General features: G+C 43.4%; 1 protein-coding gene across 1 annotated transcript in view; it reads right to left on the bottom strand.

Moving 5' to 3' along the window:
* Positions 1–16128, bottom strand: part of LOC145411433 (thrombospondin type-1 domain-containing protein 7B-like) — a 169524-nt gene that overhangs the window by 10586 nt on the left and 142810 nt on the right. Inside the window, exons 7-17 of the mRNA XM_080281473.1 lie at positions 10225–10328; positions 9721–9929; positions 8782–8977; positions 8424–8619; positions 7588–7709; positions 5138–5347; positions 4797–4994; positions 4074–4341; positions 2872–3007; positions 542–705; positions 39–192 (exon numbers count right to left, since the gene is read on the bottom strand). Coding sequence (XP_080137599.1) covers positions 39–192; positions 542–705; positions 2872–3007; positions 4074–4341; positions 4797–4994; positions 5138–5347; positions 7588–7709; positions 8424–8619; positions 8782–8977; positions 9721–9929; positions 10225–10328 — 1957 coding nt within the window. The remainder of the gene's footprint in view (positions 1–38; positions 193–541; positions 706–2871; positions 3008–4073; positions 4342–4796; positions 4995–5137; positions 5348–7587; positions 7710–8423; positions 8620–8781; positions 8978–9720; positions 9930–10224; positions 10329–16128) is intronic.

Here is a 16128-nt window from a genome sequence, read left to right as displayed (position 1 = left end):
CTATATGTGGAAAAAAAAAAAAAGACCAAATGACTCACCAGAGGGCAGGGCGACCACGGGGACCAGGACGACACGACACATTGGCCGGGGCACGACACCTGGCACGCCTGGTGGGTGGGGGGCTTGAGGGAGGCGTCACACTCACTACTCGACACCTCCTGCTGCAGCCCCGTCACCGTCTCACGCATACACCTACACCACCACCACAGACAGACCACTCAATTAACACTCTCAGGATCCTATAACTCTCAGCTGAATAAAGTCGTCTGACATTAAAAAGAAAAGAATACTGCAATGTAGACTATCATCTGTATTTGAAGTTCGTAACGCCTCTTCCTTGGCGATTTATTTGTCTTATTGCGCCTCAACATTCTCTTAAATACAGTCTTCATTGTTTTAATGTCGACACAGTTTGTATAATTTACATAAAAGAAGATATCCAGGAGTATCGTGCAAAATAAATCACTGAGGACGAGAAGTTACGAAATCTCCAAAGTCCCATATATTATGACCCTGTATGTCATGAGCTACGACGTCTTACCTGATGTTCCTGGCCTGAGTGCCGGGACCGCAGCTCTGGTCGTCGCTCAGTTCACACTCCGACCACCCTCCCGGCACCCAGGCAGAGCGGCACGATCCCCAGCAGGCCCGACTCTGCCGCACCTCGGGGCACGGACGACCACCCCACAGACTCGGCTCCAGCACCTGACACGGGAAGGGCCAGAGTGGTACAGTGGTAGGGAGGGTACTGAGTGGTAGGAAAGATGTCGTGGTTATAACGAAGATGTCTGGTGGTATTACACTGAGTGGTAGGAGAGATGTTGGGTGGTAGGAAAGATGTTGAGTGGTTGGGAAGATGTGTTGTGGTTGGAAAGACGTGGAGTGATTGGGCGATATCGAAAAAGAGTAAAGGAAGTTTAATTATTTACGCATTCAACCCATCCAGTACAACTGCGTTCGCAGTTTACACCCCTCTACCCTATTCTCTGCCCATCTCTTCCTCTCACTCCATTTCTGGATTGCAACTTTCAGCTTAACTGCCCATCCGTAATAATTATTATATAAAGTAAATGTACCAGACTGATATGTTTGTGTGTGTGTGTGTGTGTGTGTGTGTGTGTGTGTGTGTGTGTGTGTGTGTGTGTGTGTGTGTGTGTGTGTGTGTAGAGGACTACGTGTGTGTTAAAAACTAGTAGGGCACATTATAAAAATCACTGAACCATTACACCCCAGTTACTCCTGTCGGGCAACTTAACAAGCAAGAATACTGATGTTAACAGAGCAATATGGAAGGTACAAAATAAGAAAGGCAAAGCATGAAGCCAAAGCACAGGAGTATAGGTTGTGAAAGACGGTGCGAAAGGAAACGTGTGTCGTAGAACGAAAAGAAAAATGGAAGTGGTAGGTGGAAAGAGAGGCAAGTTGAGAGGCAGGGGTGTGTTAAGCTGAGTAACAGAATGCTAGAGTGAGGTGGGTCTGCGAGAAAGAAAGGAGGGCAGGAAATGTTAGAAAATTGGTAAAGGTTTGAAGGAGGCGAGGGAAAAAAGGTTGGGGAGCCAAAGCTATGTGAAATTAATCGTGATGAAGAAACGCCTGCTTTGATAAAAATATCCAGGTGATCAAAATAAAAGACGAAAAGAACAGTCTTTAACCGCTTCGAAATATTGCATGTGGATCTTTAAAAGGAGGTAATTACTATAACATTAGATCCATTCTTCGAATCACAAACTACAAATTATGGGTTTATTTTTAGAGTCGAACATAATGACGGAGGTTTGAAACACGAATAAAAAATATCGGATGAGCGTAAGAGTAAGCATTTGCATTTCACTAGTGATGTAAAAAAAAAAAATTAAAAACTTTCTAGGATGCTCCGAAAAAAGAAAAGAAAGACAAATGAAAAAAAAAAGAGAGGGAAAAAATTATGATCTTAGTAGGAACAAAAATTACTCACATGAGAAAAAGTAGAAAGAAAGAAAGGAAAAGGAAAGGGAAAAAATTATGATCTTGGAGCGGAAGCCCGATCTTCTTGGAACGGAACACCGGATCTCTTTAAAGTTCCCAAAAATAGGAGGTTATGTGGACGCAGCTCATTATGGCGAGGTCCGCATCGATTGTCGTCTATCTTACCTGTTATGGTCCTTAAATACTTGGAGTGGTCATTAGTAGTGACGTTTTTTCGATTACCGGGGCAGATTTAGCCGCTCGTTAGCATCTCGAGTGGGAAGGGGGCAGCGGTGATCAATACGAGACCTCATTATTTCTGACCACTTTTATGGAATTTTTACCGAGATGATGGTCGTGGTGAAAGAGTCGTGGCACTTCGGGAAAAGAGGCCGTTTTCGTTTCCTCTTCCTAGACCGTCACTTATCGGTAAGAGGGTAATCTTTATTTTAAAAGGAAATCCGTAAGTGCATAAAACATCAACTCAAATGTGGGGTTATTAAGCACACTGAGGGTTCGAGTACAAACTCATTTAAAAGTTATGGTTCACTTAACCGTTCTTAATCTTATATTTTGAAATGAGTGGTGGTCGTTTCTGGTTTCTGTTCCATGCAACACAAGTCCCTTAAAGTAAAATTGAATGAAAATCGGTATGAAGATCCTTTCATTACGAGATACGTTTGAGGGACTGGAGGTCGGAACCAGAGGGAACGATGGGATGAGGAAGATTGTTTTCAGAGTAGACTAATCTCATTCGGCTTTAGTTTTGACCCTCTCAGTCGCCCTCTGTTTTGAACCTCTTATTTACCCTTGGGCGTGAATTTCTTATTTGTCTTGTGCCGTGAAACTCCCATTCGATCTCACTGCTGAATCTCTTATCTGCGCTTATCTCTGAACCTCTCGTCTACCCTAAGCTCTAAGGCTCACCTCTCTGGACCTGTGCTGTAGTCCGGCCCCACAGGAAGCGTTGCATGCAGTCCAGGCGCCCCACGGCCCCATGCGGCAGTCAGAGGGGCACTCCACCATGCACGGCTCCTCCTCCATCCCACCATGACCACACGACCTGCGTAGTAAGTAGTGGAAGGGCTGAGCAGGGTAGTGGAAGAGTTGAACATGGTAGTGGAGTGGTTGAGCAAGGAAGTGGAAGGATTGAGCACGGTGGTGGAAGGGTTGAGCAGGGTAGTGGAAGGGTTGAAAAGGAGAATGGAAGGGCTGAGCAGGGTAGTGGAGAAGACACAAACTTTTTTATATCCAAACACTTGCAAACGAAGTAAACTGTCAGCAGAGCAAGTACTAACTCAAACAGAAACATGTAGCAAACCAGTATATAAAACAGCTGGAAACGTACACACATAATCTCACAATTTTCGACTCTTTTCGTTGATATTGCCAAGATTGCCTCAAGGAAAAGAAGGTAGTATACTCACACCCCATACGAACAAGAAGTCTGTCGTGTGTGATGCAACTATTTCAGAGCTACGATGGCAGCATTTCAGTACAGTACTTTGCCATTAGTATAACAGAAGCTAAAAAGTTTGCACAATACTGGGCAAGCCAAAACACAATGGTCTCTGGTACATTATTAACAGGTAAAGGAAGTAGCAGACTGTACCTGGTTTTATAAGGTAAAGAAGGTTGCATTTTATAGCAGAGTCATTTCTAGTACAGGATTTCGTGGTAGGGACGGCAGTAAAGATCATGTTAAAGAAGACAGCACAATACGCATAACCAGTCCACTATCGTCTCTTTTTTTCAGTACTTAAAACACAAGGGGGTCGCACATTACACCTCGTTCAATATTTAAAGGAAAAACGAGAGCAAATTTCAAGTATAATAAGGTCGTCCGGTACACACGTTAGATGAACTAGAACGACGCTGTCTCTGGTATTATGTAATGTTTTTCTAGCTAAGGGGAGTTAGAAAATTTTCCCACGACATTGTTTCAAGGCAAGCGCAACAGCAAATACCAGGAATACAACCCAATATCCACCTGGGACAAGCCAAATCACCATGGTCTCTGATACGATGTAATATTTTTAGGTAAAAGAGGTGAAAATTATTCTATCGATAATACTCTAAGGTAAGCGCAACAACAAATATCAGAATAAAGAAAACTGCCCAATACCCACCTGGGATGAGCCAGAACCCCGTCGTCTCTGGTACAAAGGAGCGCCCTGAACCTCCTGCCAACCCCACACTGACCCCCCGTCACCACTCTTCCCTCCTCGTCCCCCTCCTCCGTCGTGGCGGTTCCCTCCTCATCTCGCTCCCTTTCCTCTCCCCATATCAGACAGGAGGACCAGGAACCGACAGGGGTGGCGTAGAAGTTGTGGCAGGGACACTCCTCGCTCTCTCGCAGCGTCAGGTTTAGGCACTGGGGATTTCTCTCGCTGCCATCTAAATATATATGCACTCAAAATTAATCCTTTCCATAAAAAGTTCCACTCTTTATTTTTTTATTTATTTTTTTTTATTTATTTATTTTTTTTCAAAACGATTTTATTCGGTCTGGGAGAGACCTCTGACAGTGAGGAGGTAAGAAACAACCTTCACTGGTCCACTGTTTACTCTTCGTACGAAAGGTATTAAACATACTGAAATACTTCCAGCTGATTTTAAGTTACAGTACAGAGTGCTATCAATAATGTTTGTCAGTATCATCTGACTGGATTATATGGAAAGGTCGTATTTTCTCTTAGTTTAGGATTATACTCACTCATTTATTAGTGGGAAACATTGTTAGGTTAATAATGATGTTTATGTGGGACTGTTGATGGTGATACTGATTACTGTGATAATGACGATGAAGGTATTAAATCCAGTGCCTGTAACGAACACGAATAAGTACTGACCTAGCAGGTGTCGAGTCCTCTCAGTATGTCCGCATGGAGGGTGTATGGGACAGGGCGTCCAGGGTCCCCAGCTCGAGGTGACACAGGCCTGGCTGCAATGGACGTGGCACTCCTCACTGCTGGGAGGCACCATATTCTCACCCAGCAGGCACTGGGTCGGCTCAACCACTTCACCAACCGCGTCCACACATTCAACACCTTTCACAACAAATTATTCTACTGCAACAAGCTGTGTAAATTGGAGACACTATGATTATCATCTAAATCAATAAAAACGTCAAGAATGCACAATGCAGGTTTTTCGATGTTCTGTAAACGAACTTCTTTTACACCATACTTACTCCTAACCCTAAACCCGGTGCCACACTCGACATCATCAGCGAGTGTGCAGGTGGACCATGGCCCGGTACGCCAGTGGTGAGAGGTGCAGGTGACGGGGGCGTGGGCACATCCCCTCTCCTCATTCAACCCGGGGCACCCAGCACCTCCCTCCTTCGCCTCCACCAGCACTCGTCTCCACCGTCGCTGGACAGACGACACAAGCACCCCGTCTGGGCAGAATGTCAGCGGGAGATTATTTGAAAGTCATGTCACTCGCAATCGTCATGCTGCTTTGTATTTTTCTTGTCATGAAAATTAAATAACACCACACAAACATCAGGGACAGAACTCTACGCTTTATACCTGGCGAATCCCTATCAAGGTGAGGCTTCAGATAACTTTAGCAATTAAAAGTGTTACATACGTCTTAGATACCCATAATACGTAATACGAGTGAGGATTATTATTTTGTGTTTTGGTTCTGATCATGATGTAGGTGGTTCATTATGCCCTACTTACCAAGAAGACATTATTTTGTCATGTCATAAGCGCTATTCAAACCTTCTAGCCCATTTCAAAAGTTATCAAATAAGTTATAATGTACACTGTTACTGTGTTATTGCAAATTATCTTAAACAGTTCGTTTTCGAGTGCTGCAATGGAACACTAAAAGCTAAATCCTAAATAGTTCTCGAATTAGGTATTTGGCGCTATTCTGCTGCACAAAGACTTCCAATTACCCTGCATCAAGCTTTACTGAGTGTTTTTCTTGCCAAGCCTTGGGCGAGAGGGAGGCCGGGGAATAGGATACACTGGAGTAAAGAAATAGTTTGAAAGAAACGAAGAAACAAAAAAGCAGGAGGGGGGAATGCCCAAAAGAGAAAACCCGAAACGAGGAGGAAAACGATGGAAAAATCTCGCTTGATCTAAAAACTAAAAATGAAAAGACCAGGCAAGAGAATAACCTGGCGATATGAACACCCAGAAAGTCGGCAGGTAACAGAAATAAAATTACGGAAAAGATTGCACTCCTCAGGGATATGACTCGAAGGTCCATGAGCAGCAAGGTATTAGTACAAAAAATAAGCAATTGTACAAAAGAGAGAGAGAGAGAGAGACAGAGAGAGAGAGAGAGAGACAGAGAGAGAGAGAGTAGGAAGTAAAACATCAATTACAAACGTAGCGGAGAAGAACTTAAATAACTGCATAAAAATTTAAAGGAAAAAAAGAAATATAAAATAGATTGGATAGGAGTTTCTGAGTATAAAAAATGTCGGGAAAAGTGTAGAAAGAATGAAGCAATCAAGGAACTTTGAGATAAGCACTTAAAGAAAAAAAAAAAAGGAAAACTCACCTTCAGGCCACAGGTTTGTCGCGAGGAAGAGGAAGAGGAGAAAGAAACTAAATAAGGAACTGACTTAAGAAAAAACGAAAAAAGAAATCAGAAATGCAATCAGGAAGGAAAGAGGTGAGAATAAAAAGAGGTGAATAGCAGAGGTGAGGAGGAAATTTGGTAAGGATAAAAGAGGTGAAAATAGTTTGCGCATGAAAAAGAGGAAAGAGAGAAAATTGACTGAAAGGAACTGAAAATCCGCTAACTTGTTAAGGAAGGCAAGAACTCGTTACCAACTCACACTGACTACAGTCGTAAATTTCTCTCTCTGTGTATCTGTCACCTGATTTTGTATTCCATATCCATCTATTGTCTGATGCTGCACTGCGAGAGAATGGCATCTTAAAATTCTCTCCACGTATTTCTGTCCATGTTAACAATGATCCGTTTCCCTCGCTGTACTCTACCTTTTTAGTCAGCTTTGGAGAGACTTTTCCAACTGCGGGAGTTAGATATAGCCTATATTAACCCCTTTTCTAATACAGGTCTGTCCTTAGTTAAATAAAATCGTCCGTTGCAGAAAGAACAAAGTAAAAACAAAGTCTGAGACGCTAATCTTACAGATCACAAATCTTTACATCCCACTCTGACACGACGCATTGTTCGTTCCCATCTTTCAGAGTTGCTCTCAGACATCACGCACCAGACCACTGAGGGCAGGAACTGAAAAACCTCCGAACAATAAACACCGCTGACAACAACAGGCAAACTAAAGCTTTCATTGTTATTCCATGCTTCCTCCTGATATGCAAAACGACAAAATATAAATAACAAAACAAAAAGTGCTGCAACAACTACATAATCAGAAGAAAAGCATCGGTAAGAGTTCAGTGACTAAAAATAACCACACAATTTCAAATAATATATGAGTGACATTCCAATTCTTCAGACCACAATGTTTTGGACAGATAAACACATAATTTCAGCTCATGACAGCGGAGATATAACTAACTCAGTCCTTGAGGAACTAGATAGAGTGTCAACGAGTAAGTTCATTCAGAAAAGATCACTTGGAAGTTCGTCAATAATAAAAGTAACAAACAACAGCAAGACCGAGGGCTGGATCGAGAGTCTCACCGATGGGGCAGGGGTCTGGTGCAAGGCAGGGGGACCAGTCACTCCAGGAGGTGACGGTGCAGGCGGTACCACACGACACTTCACACGCCCGCTCCACCTCAGACCGACCCATCCCGCTGCACCTGGAGGAAAGGAGAACAGGGAAAGTGGTTATACGCACCGCAGAGGCTGAGTGTGATACAGTGGAGGGGGAGTGGAAGGCTGTTATTAGCACTGCAGGGTATCTGAGTGTGATATACTGAAAGGGACGTGGACTTGTGGTCTAAGACTGTAGATGCCTTATAATTCAAACTAAGAGTGAGAAGTTGCTGAGAAAACCCTATATTCTGTCAGTCATTTAAGGTATTGTAACCTTCATGTAACATTGCAAAGAAGCCAGACACACTATGTTGCAATTTTGAAACCCAAAACTAATAGATTGTGTGTATGGCTGGTTTTCAAATACTTAGTTTCATAAATGAATGTTAGAAATGGGGAGCTTGCCTACACCTTTGCCATGTTTTCAAAGTACATTATGGTGGTAAGTGTTTTATCCCACACTGATGATAAGGGAATATAATTAAACACAGCTGCTTCATTGTTCATCTACTGTATATACTTCCAACGACATGCCATTAATACATTCACTTCAGCACCCCTGCATTATTTAAACATGAAAGTTCTCCTTTTCTAATCATATGCAGAAGACATAATAAAGTGTGTGTGTGTGTGTGTGTGTGTGTGTGTGTGTGTGTGTGTGTGTGTGTGTGTGTGTGTGTGTGTGTGTGTGTGTGTGTGTGTGTGTGTGTGTGTGTGTGTGTGTGTGTGTGTGTGTGTGTGTGTGTGTGTGTACTCACTTGTAAGCCGGGAGTGAGTTGTTGTGATGGTCGCGGCAGTACAGTTGTCGTGTTTGTCGTCCCGGTCCACACGCAGCACGAGCTGGGAGGCCACAGGTACCCCACGGCCCCGGGACCCAGGCAGCCCCTCCACAAGGCTCCACCCGGCACGTCTCCACCTGGGTCAGCTCGTCTGGCGGGGGACATGCACTACCGCCTGCTGGGACACGGAAAGGGCGCATCGGATTATTTTTTTGCACATCGGATTATTTTCTTGCGCATTGGATTATTTTTTGCGCATGATAATAATAATAGGAATAATAATAATAATAATGCATGAATTCGTCATTAATTAGTTATAGGTAATTAAAGTTTTAACCTGGGCCTGGCGGTCCCATAATGCTGGTGTTCCTCTGCGTATATCCCACGTGAACCTGGTTGGCGCAGGGGCGGGTGCAGGGCGACCACTGCGACCACGACCCCACCACGCAGTCGAAGGAGCAGGGCACGTGACACTCCTGCTGTTTGGGCGCCGCTCCCAGCTCCTCCTCACACTCCTCAGACGGCGCCGGGGACTGGGTCGAAAGGTTCACCAGGGTTATTTTATGCACACCGTCACATATTTTACACAGTTAAAAACGACAAGGTTCTCAAACTGCAGATAGGTTTCGATGGAACTAGGAACAGAGTACTGCTACTGCAGGGGACAGGAGTAGCAGGGGTAATGTAAGATAAAATCTGTTATTGCCTTTCTCAGTGAACAACTGAGCTTGTGCTCACTGGTTTTATCATCAATATCCACTGGTGAATATGCTTTGGGGCATGTGATATTTATTTTTTCACAGTGCATCCAACTCGGGGCATAGACAGTATGCTCCAAAAGAATTGTAGAATGGCTGAATTCTATCCATGTTCACTACTTTACAACATAAAGTAGTCCAGAATATACATCAGCCTCATCTCTGGGACTGGAAGCGATGGATCCTACAGCACAGGGCACAGAGGGCAAAACTATATACATGGTGGTTCGCAAATTACGCCCTTCTATCATGTGTTTCTCCGGGAACAGCTCAGTCTACCAGTGCAGGGAGCGAAGATATTTAGAGAGATTCATGAAGTTACTGATGTACCATGAAATCAGTGGACGTAAAGTAGAAGACACTGTAAAGCAAGACCGGAGTTAGAGAAAGTACAAAATGATTCACAGCAGACACTGGTAACGCTGACTAAGCGCCCCCTACAACACAAGAAAACTGAGACGTATTCTATATGGACCACCCTGCATAAATAAGGAATAACAGGAGGAGGCAAGACTCACGCCAGCACTGTCGAGGCAGGTCGCGTTTCGGCGCTGGTTGCCGGGGCCACAGGTGTGTGACGGGTTGGTGAGGATGCAGGGCGACCACTCCCCCAGCACCCACTGGTGACACTGCGCCTCGTGACACTCGCTCTGCTCCTCCAGTGGCGGGCACTCTCTCCCCCCGGGACTAGGGTTCACCACTACTTGCCGACGACGACGACGGAATCCTAATAAGAAGCAGGGCATCGTTGAATTCACAGTTATCAATAGTACAAATGTTTATTACTATTTATTGTTATTATTATTACTATTATTATTATTATTATTATTATTACAAAAAGGTGAACGAAATTAGATCTCACTGAAAAAAGGATAGGTGCTTTTGCCAGCCGCAAAGCCCAAAAATCCAGATCGAAACATGAGGTATTCCGTAAAGTTTATTTTTATTTGTAAGCTTTAAGCTGGATAGTAAGTGAAACAGTATAACAGGGATGGGAAGAACGCAAGAGTGTGTGTACGAACCTGAGGTGGCGGGGGGAGGCGAGGCGGTGCAATCCGTGGGGGTACAGATGCCCCACGCCGACCACGGGCCCACTACACAGTCTCGCTCGCACCCAACCTCACATCTGACACAAACCAGACTTACTTACATGCAGTAGTTAATTAAAAATCTACCATCACCATTATCTTAACCCTGTTTCCCAGAAGATAAAATTGAAAATAATGAAAAAGGTAACAGCTCGTCCCACAATAAACTTCAAGAGGTGTGGAGTCAGAATTTAACCTACACCATTTCAAAGCATTTCAGGATACATAGCTGTCTTACGCCCCTTGTGCACTTGAATGAGCAAAAAATCTCCCGTCTATATATTCGTATGGATAAAATATATAACAGCGACGGGAATCTTAAATGTGGGGTGTTAATTCCAGACTTCCCATTATACTGAATGATAACAATTCGTTTGCTATGCTGCGAGAGGAATTACCCGTTGCTGAAGATGCTAGTCATGGTCTACGACAGAAAATGGGCTGCTAGATGACAAGGCGCTGAGGAAGACTGAGGATGATGCAAGAAAATTAAAGTGGGAGTAAGTAATGTGTGTGTGTGTGTGTGTGTGTGTGTGTGTGTGTGTGTGTGTGTGTGTGTGTGTGTACATGGGGGGACGGACGGGGCTGACACGATACCTTCCTTTCATCCAGTACCAATTTCTCTCACACTCAGCTACGTCAGGAGGAGGATGTTGGACGATCAGTATCCGTGAGAAGGAGAGCTAAATTGCATCCAGGGTTAGATAAGAGGGAAACGATCGCATATACTAGCCACACACACACACACACACACACACACACACACACACACACACACACACACACGCAGGAGAGAGAGAGAGAGAGAGAGAGAGAGAGAGAGAGAGAGAGAATGTGTGTGCGCGCGCATTTCGCATATCTCATAAAATACTGAGCATTAAAAACAAATTACGAATAGAGAGACGCTGAATGAAAACGAGATGTAAAACTATTTTCCACAAAGGACCAGGGCATGAGAAGACTTCAAAGGTAAAAGCTGGGGAAATTCATATTACCTGAGGAGCATCACTTTATGGGAATGGCGAGAGGGAAGGAGAGGACGAGCGGGTTATCATCTTGTGGCCTTTGACCTGGCCTGATGGAGGTGACAGCAATAGATTGGTTGGAATATATGGTGCAATATAGGGCGTCTTGTGAGATATGGCCGGGGGATATTGCGTTACGGCCTGGTGGGGATGAGGGAAGTGTAGGGTGCTTGTGCCGTGTGTCTGGGATCTAGGCTGGATTTATATTGATGTATATTGCTGCGGAGGGTTGCAAACGTGAGGTATATTTTCTGAACGCTTTTGTAACTTTGTGAAGGCTTCGATTGATAGGGGCAAATTTCTTTGAATAAGATCCTAAAGGAAAATGAAACTGACTTTCTCGTGAGGAAGGTACAGCGTTAGACCGTTAGTGGTGGTGGGGGGGGGGGATATATGGGAGAGAGAGAGAGAGAGAGAGAGAGAGAGAGAGAGAGAGAGAGAGAGAGAGAGGGGGGGAGTGTTAGCGACAGAAGTCAATGAGAGGACAAATGGGCGACTGACTGAGTTCTGGAGCTTCTTGTGAGTCTTGGGATTCTTCGACAGATATCAGACTTGAGGAGGATGGGACGAATATAATTCTACCTGGTATAATTTCTGAAACTAACATTTGTATGAGTCTGGTCTTATTAATATGTTTGCAGAACAATAGGTATTCGACATCAAGCGACAAGATGAAGGACTTGATTAACCGGAAAATTGACAAGATTGTGCCTTTATGTCTGGAGACCCCCTTGATTAATGAATATAAAGCGAAGAGCTACAAGACATCAAAGAATTTATTATTACAGTCGCATGACACATAACACTTATTCAGTTGCCTATAAAGACAAAACACATAATGCACAATTTCTGTCAACAGACAATTGTAACAGCAAATGTTCATAGTGACAGGATGACATGTTGTTCAGTCTGTTAACTGGAGACCATTTCTTGGTTATGATTCTCATTCAGACCGTATTATTTCAAAAAGACATAACAGAAAGCCCTTGTTTCATGTTAAAGTGACAAAAATTATATAAACGTATTAAATGTGCCAGGTATGTCACATGCAGGTATACAGTCACCATGTGTACAGTTGTGAGCAGCATGAAACTGAGATATTGCTTCGTCCCATACACACACGATGAAGAGCGCTTAGCATTACTTTCTACTGATTCCGCGAGAATCATTAAGGCAGAAAGTCTTTAATTCCTTTGCTTGAACAAGACTTGACACCGTCCACATTGAATCCAGTACCTCAATATGTACTGCTGGATGAAGAGGAACAAAGGGGAAGCAAACTTTGTTCAACAGTCTGGCCAGCCCAGGAATCGAACTCAAGGTCTTACATTTAAAGGTGGATATACAACCACTGCACCACCACCATCCCCCTACACACAAGCTGTGGGTCGTTTCTGGCTAACAAGTTGAAGTGAGGGGAGGAGGGGGACGGTACAGCCTTCACCTCCCCCTCCCCTCGCCAGCTACAACTTCCCCTCTTCCCCATTGCAATTCATCAGAGAGAAACGACCCTTAACTTGTGTGTTGGGGCTGAGGCAATATTTCTGCACAGGGTGTTAGTAACTGTACTGTTAGGGTTAACATTCCTTATTTTTAGACTAAAGATGTTTTAAAAGAGGAAACATACTTGTTAAATATATGTATAATTAAGAAAGTGTCGGTCCAGTTCTTTTTAGCAGAATTATTTGGCCTGTTCCGTGAAAAGGGCAAAGATAAGCGAACTTACATTCACATATGCATCCGTCATGTCAGGCACATGCAGTAACTTGCACGAAAAAGCACACACACACACACACACACACACACACACACACACACACACACACACACACACACACACACTCGAGGCAGGACCACCCTTGGGCCACCAGGGGCGACCACAGGAAAAAATATTCGAAAAAAGATAACTTCGCTGGCAAAGTGTCGAAATTTAAAAGGGAGGCGAGAAGGAAGACGGGTGAAAATTGACAAGGTGAACCTCTCTCGTGCTTTTAATATTTTTTTTTTTTTTTTCAGTCAAGACATGTCGATTCTTTTTGCATATCATCACAGATATATTCTTCAGCGTAATGGCCACACACACACACACACACACACACACACACACACATAGACTGGACTGATAGAGAGATAGGGAGATAGACAGATAGGTAGACAGATAGATGTACCGTACATATATGTGTATGTATGGATGAATGTATGTAATGTATGTATGTATGTATGAATTAATTGTGTTTAGTTTAACAAAGATTACGTAAAATGCATACAGTATAGCTCTCAGTACAATATTAACGTGTCATATTCAGACACAAACTGGTATGGGACAAATGTTAGTGAGGCACCAACGAGAATAGCGCCAAAGGAGCCTAATTTGCCCTTAAAATTGGAGGAACATGAGAAGATATGATTAACCGCACAGAGTAAGAGCATCCTACTGTCAAAGACCTCAATTCACCATCAAAGTAGGCGGCCTATAATGAAAATGTGAATAAACAGACAGTGTGGAGGGACCTACTCATACTGCAGCCATGACCACATTCACGGCACGAGAGCCTGGCTTCCCCGAGGCTGGTAAACAAGGGGGGAGGGGAAGTTGTTTGTGCTCCCCCTCCCGCCTGTGTGTCGATGCCAGTCATATGTGAGAGGGAGGTAAGGCCCATGTGGACCCACGGCAACATGCTCTCAAGGGTCCGGCCACAGCTAAACACACACACACAGCCAGTCTTTCTCTGACAAAACTTTAGAAATATCCAGCTCTTGTTCAGAGCTTGATATACCTTCCTGAACGAGAGCAATAATCTTTCGTTAATCATTTGCATACAACTTGCTCACTAATGCAGGCAGAATTTAAGTGACAATTCATTTCGGCGCCTTTTCATATGACAGACTAGTATATGAGTGACGGGTCATTGCTCCATGTGGTCTAAATAAGATACTTGTTGGAGAAAATAGAAAAGTAAAGCTGGAACGAGTCATATATATTTTTGTTGGCAATTTCTGTCAAATGTAATTCAGCTAATCGCCCTGCTTAATGACTGCAACACACGCCTGAGAATAACCTCCTTCCTCGGTGCGCCTGTTATGAGTCAATTAACGAAAACTTAATCATGTTTCAGTGTTCCTAATGGTGTAATAATTCATTCCTCGTTTCTGAGCCTTGCATTTTTAATAGGTGTATGAGTAAGTGCTGCACTGTTTGCCTTCGCTAAACACACGGCGAAAACTGAACAAGCATTAGACTCTCTGTTTATCTTTCTGCTGTATGACTTCTTCGCCCTTTGAAGACTATACCGCTCGTGTCTGGAGATAGGAACACGATAATCACTTAATAATAATAATAATAATAATAAATAAATAATAATCCATAAGAAGATCATCAGCAAAATAGCACAGAAGTCTGATATCCAAGAAACTGCATCTGATTCCGACAGTCTTGAATTCCCTCAAACCCAAGCTGACTCTCCTGCCTCCATCCCGAGATAGCGCGGCGTGGGCTGAAAATCGAGGTGGCTGGCCTGGGTGTGATGGGGCAGCTCGAGTCATCACCAGGACGGCCTTGAAACAGGCTTTTTTTTTTTTTTTTTTTTTTTTTTCCCCCCGGTCTCGCGATCACGGGATTCTGCGGTCATAGCAACAGGCTGGTCTCATCACTGCTTATGTGGGATTACTCAGATCTCGTACTAAACTATGCATGTATCTATCTGGCTGTTTATCTGTCCGTCTATGTATGGATGTTTTTCACATACCTCATGGCTTATCCTGTCTAACTGTATCTATCTCTGTTTATCTCTATCTCTTGATAACACGACACCATAAAGCAACCACTTAGCTTTCTAAAATACACAAAGCAGCAACCTGATTACAACCAAATTACGCCCTATAACACCATAATAATCACATAACCAGACAACACCACATAAAAACCAAGTAACACTATATCATCGTAATATTCCTCACGACTGTTAATAACAACAACAAAACTAACAAGATAGGCCATTCAAAAAAATATAGAGGATGGCCAACATGTAACGCACCTCTTCTACCCTGTCAGGCGATTCCTCATGTCTTGCAGGGACGGCTCAGACAGCAGTAGTAATGTCTACCCTGCATCGTATAATCATTTCCTACTCCCACTGCCACAAACACGCCCACACCAGCATACTCAGCCGTCCTCCCGACACGTAAGACACTGCTAGATGATTTTCCAGTGAGGAGCTACAGACGGTTCATCCAGTACATAACATCCCACATAACACCATATGGATGTGGCCCTGGAGTTGGTAGGGAGTCACGCGCCCTTGATTACCAACGATAAATCATTGTCAGACCCTTGGCACACAACCAAATCCACTCGCCTCCACCCCACCCACGCTGCTGCTCCCTCGCCACTTTTTTTTTTTTTTTTTTTTTTTTTTTGAGGGGGTGAGATGGTAGAGGGAGTCCTTCAGTGTTGTTTTTATTTATTTTTATTTTTTTCACTTTATCCGGATGGGGCGTGGGTGACTCCCAGTTCTACTACATCGTTGTTCGTTTTTGGATGGAGTATTCCAAACTCTGTTTATCTGTTTATTGTACACACACACACACACACACACACACACACACATATATATATATATATATATATATATATATATATATATATATATATATATATATATATATATATATATATAACTTTTTTTTTTTTTTTTTTGAGGAGGGGAGGGAGGAGTTTTTCTGTTTTGCTCTCTATTGTCTTTCTCTTGTTCTGTGGAGGACTAGGGGGGCCATTTTTTTATCCGTGTTTTATTTTGGGGGTGGGAAATCCTTC

This window comes from Coenobita brevimanus, chromosome 89 (assembly GCF_032717465.1).
Source record: "Coenobita brevimanus isolate Jiangsu-jjx chromosome 89, ASM3271746v2, whole genome shotgun sequence".
Lineage (NCBI taxonomy): Eukaryota > Metazoa > Arthropoda > Malacostraca > Decapoda > Coenobitidae > Coenobita > Coenobita brevimanus.
Note: the sequence above shows the minus strand (reverse complement) of the source record. Positions and strands in the feature narration are given on the sequence as shown.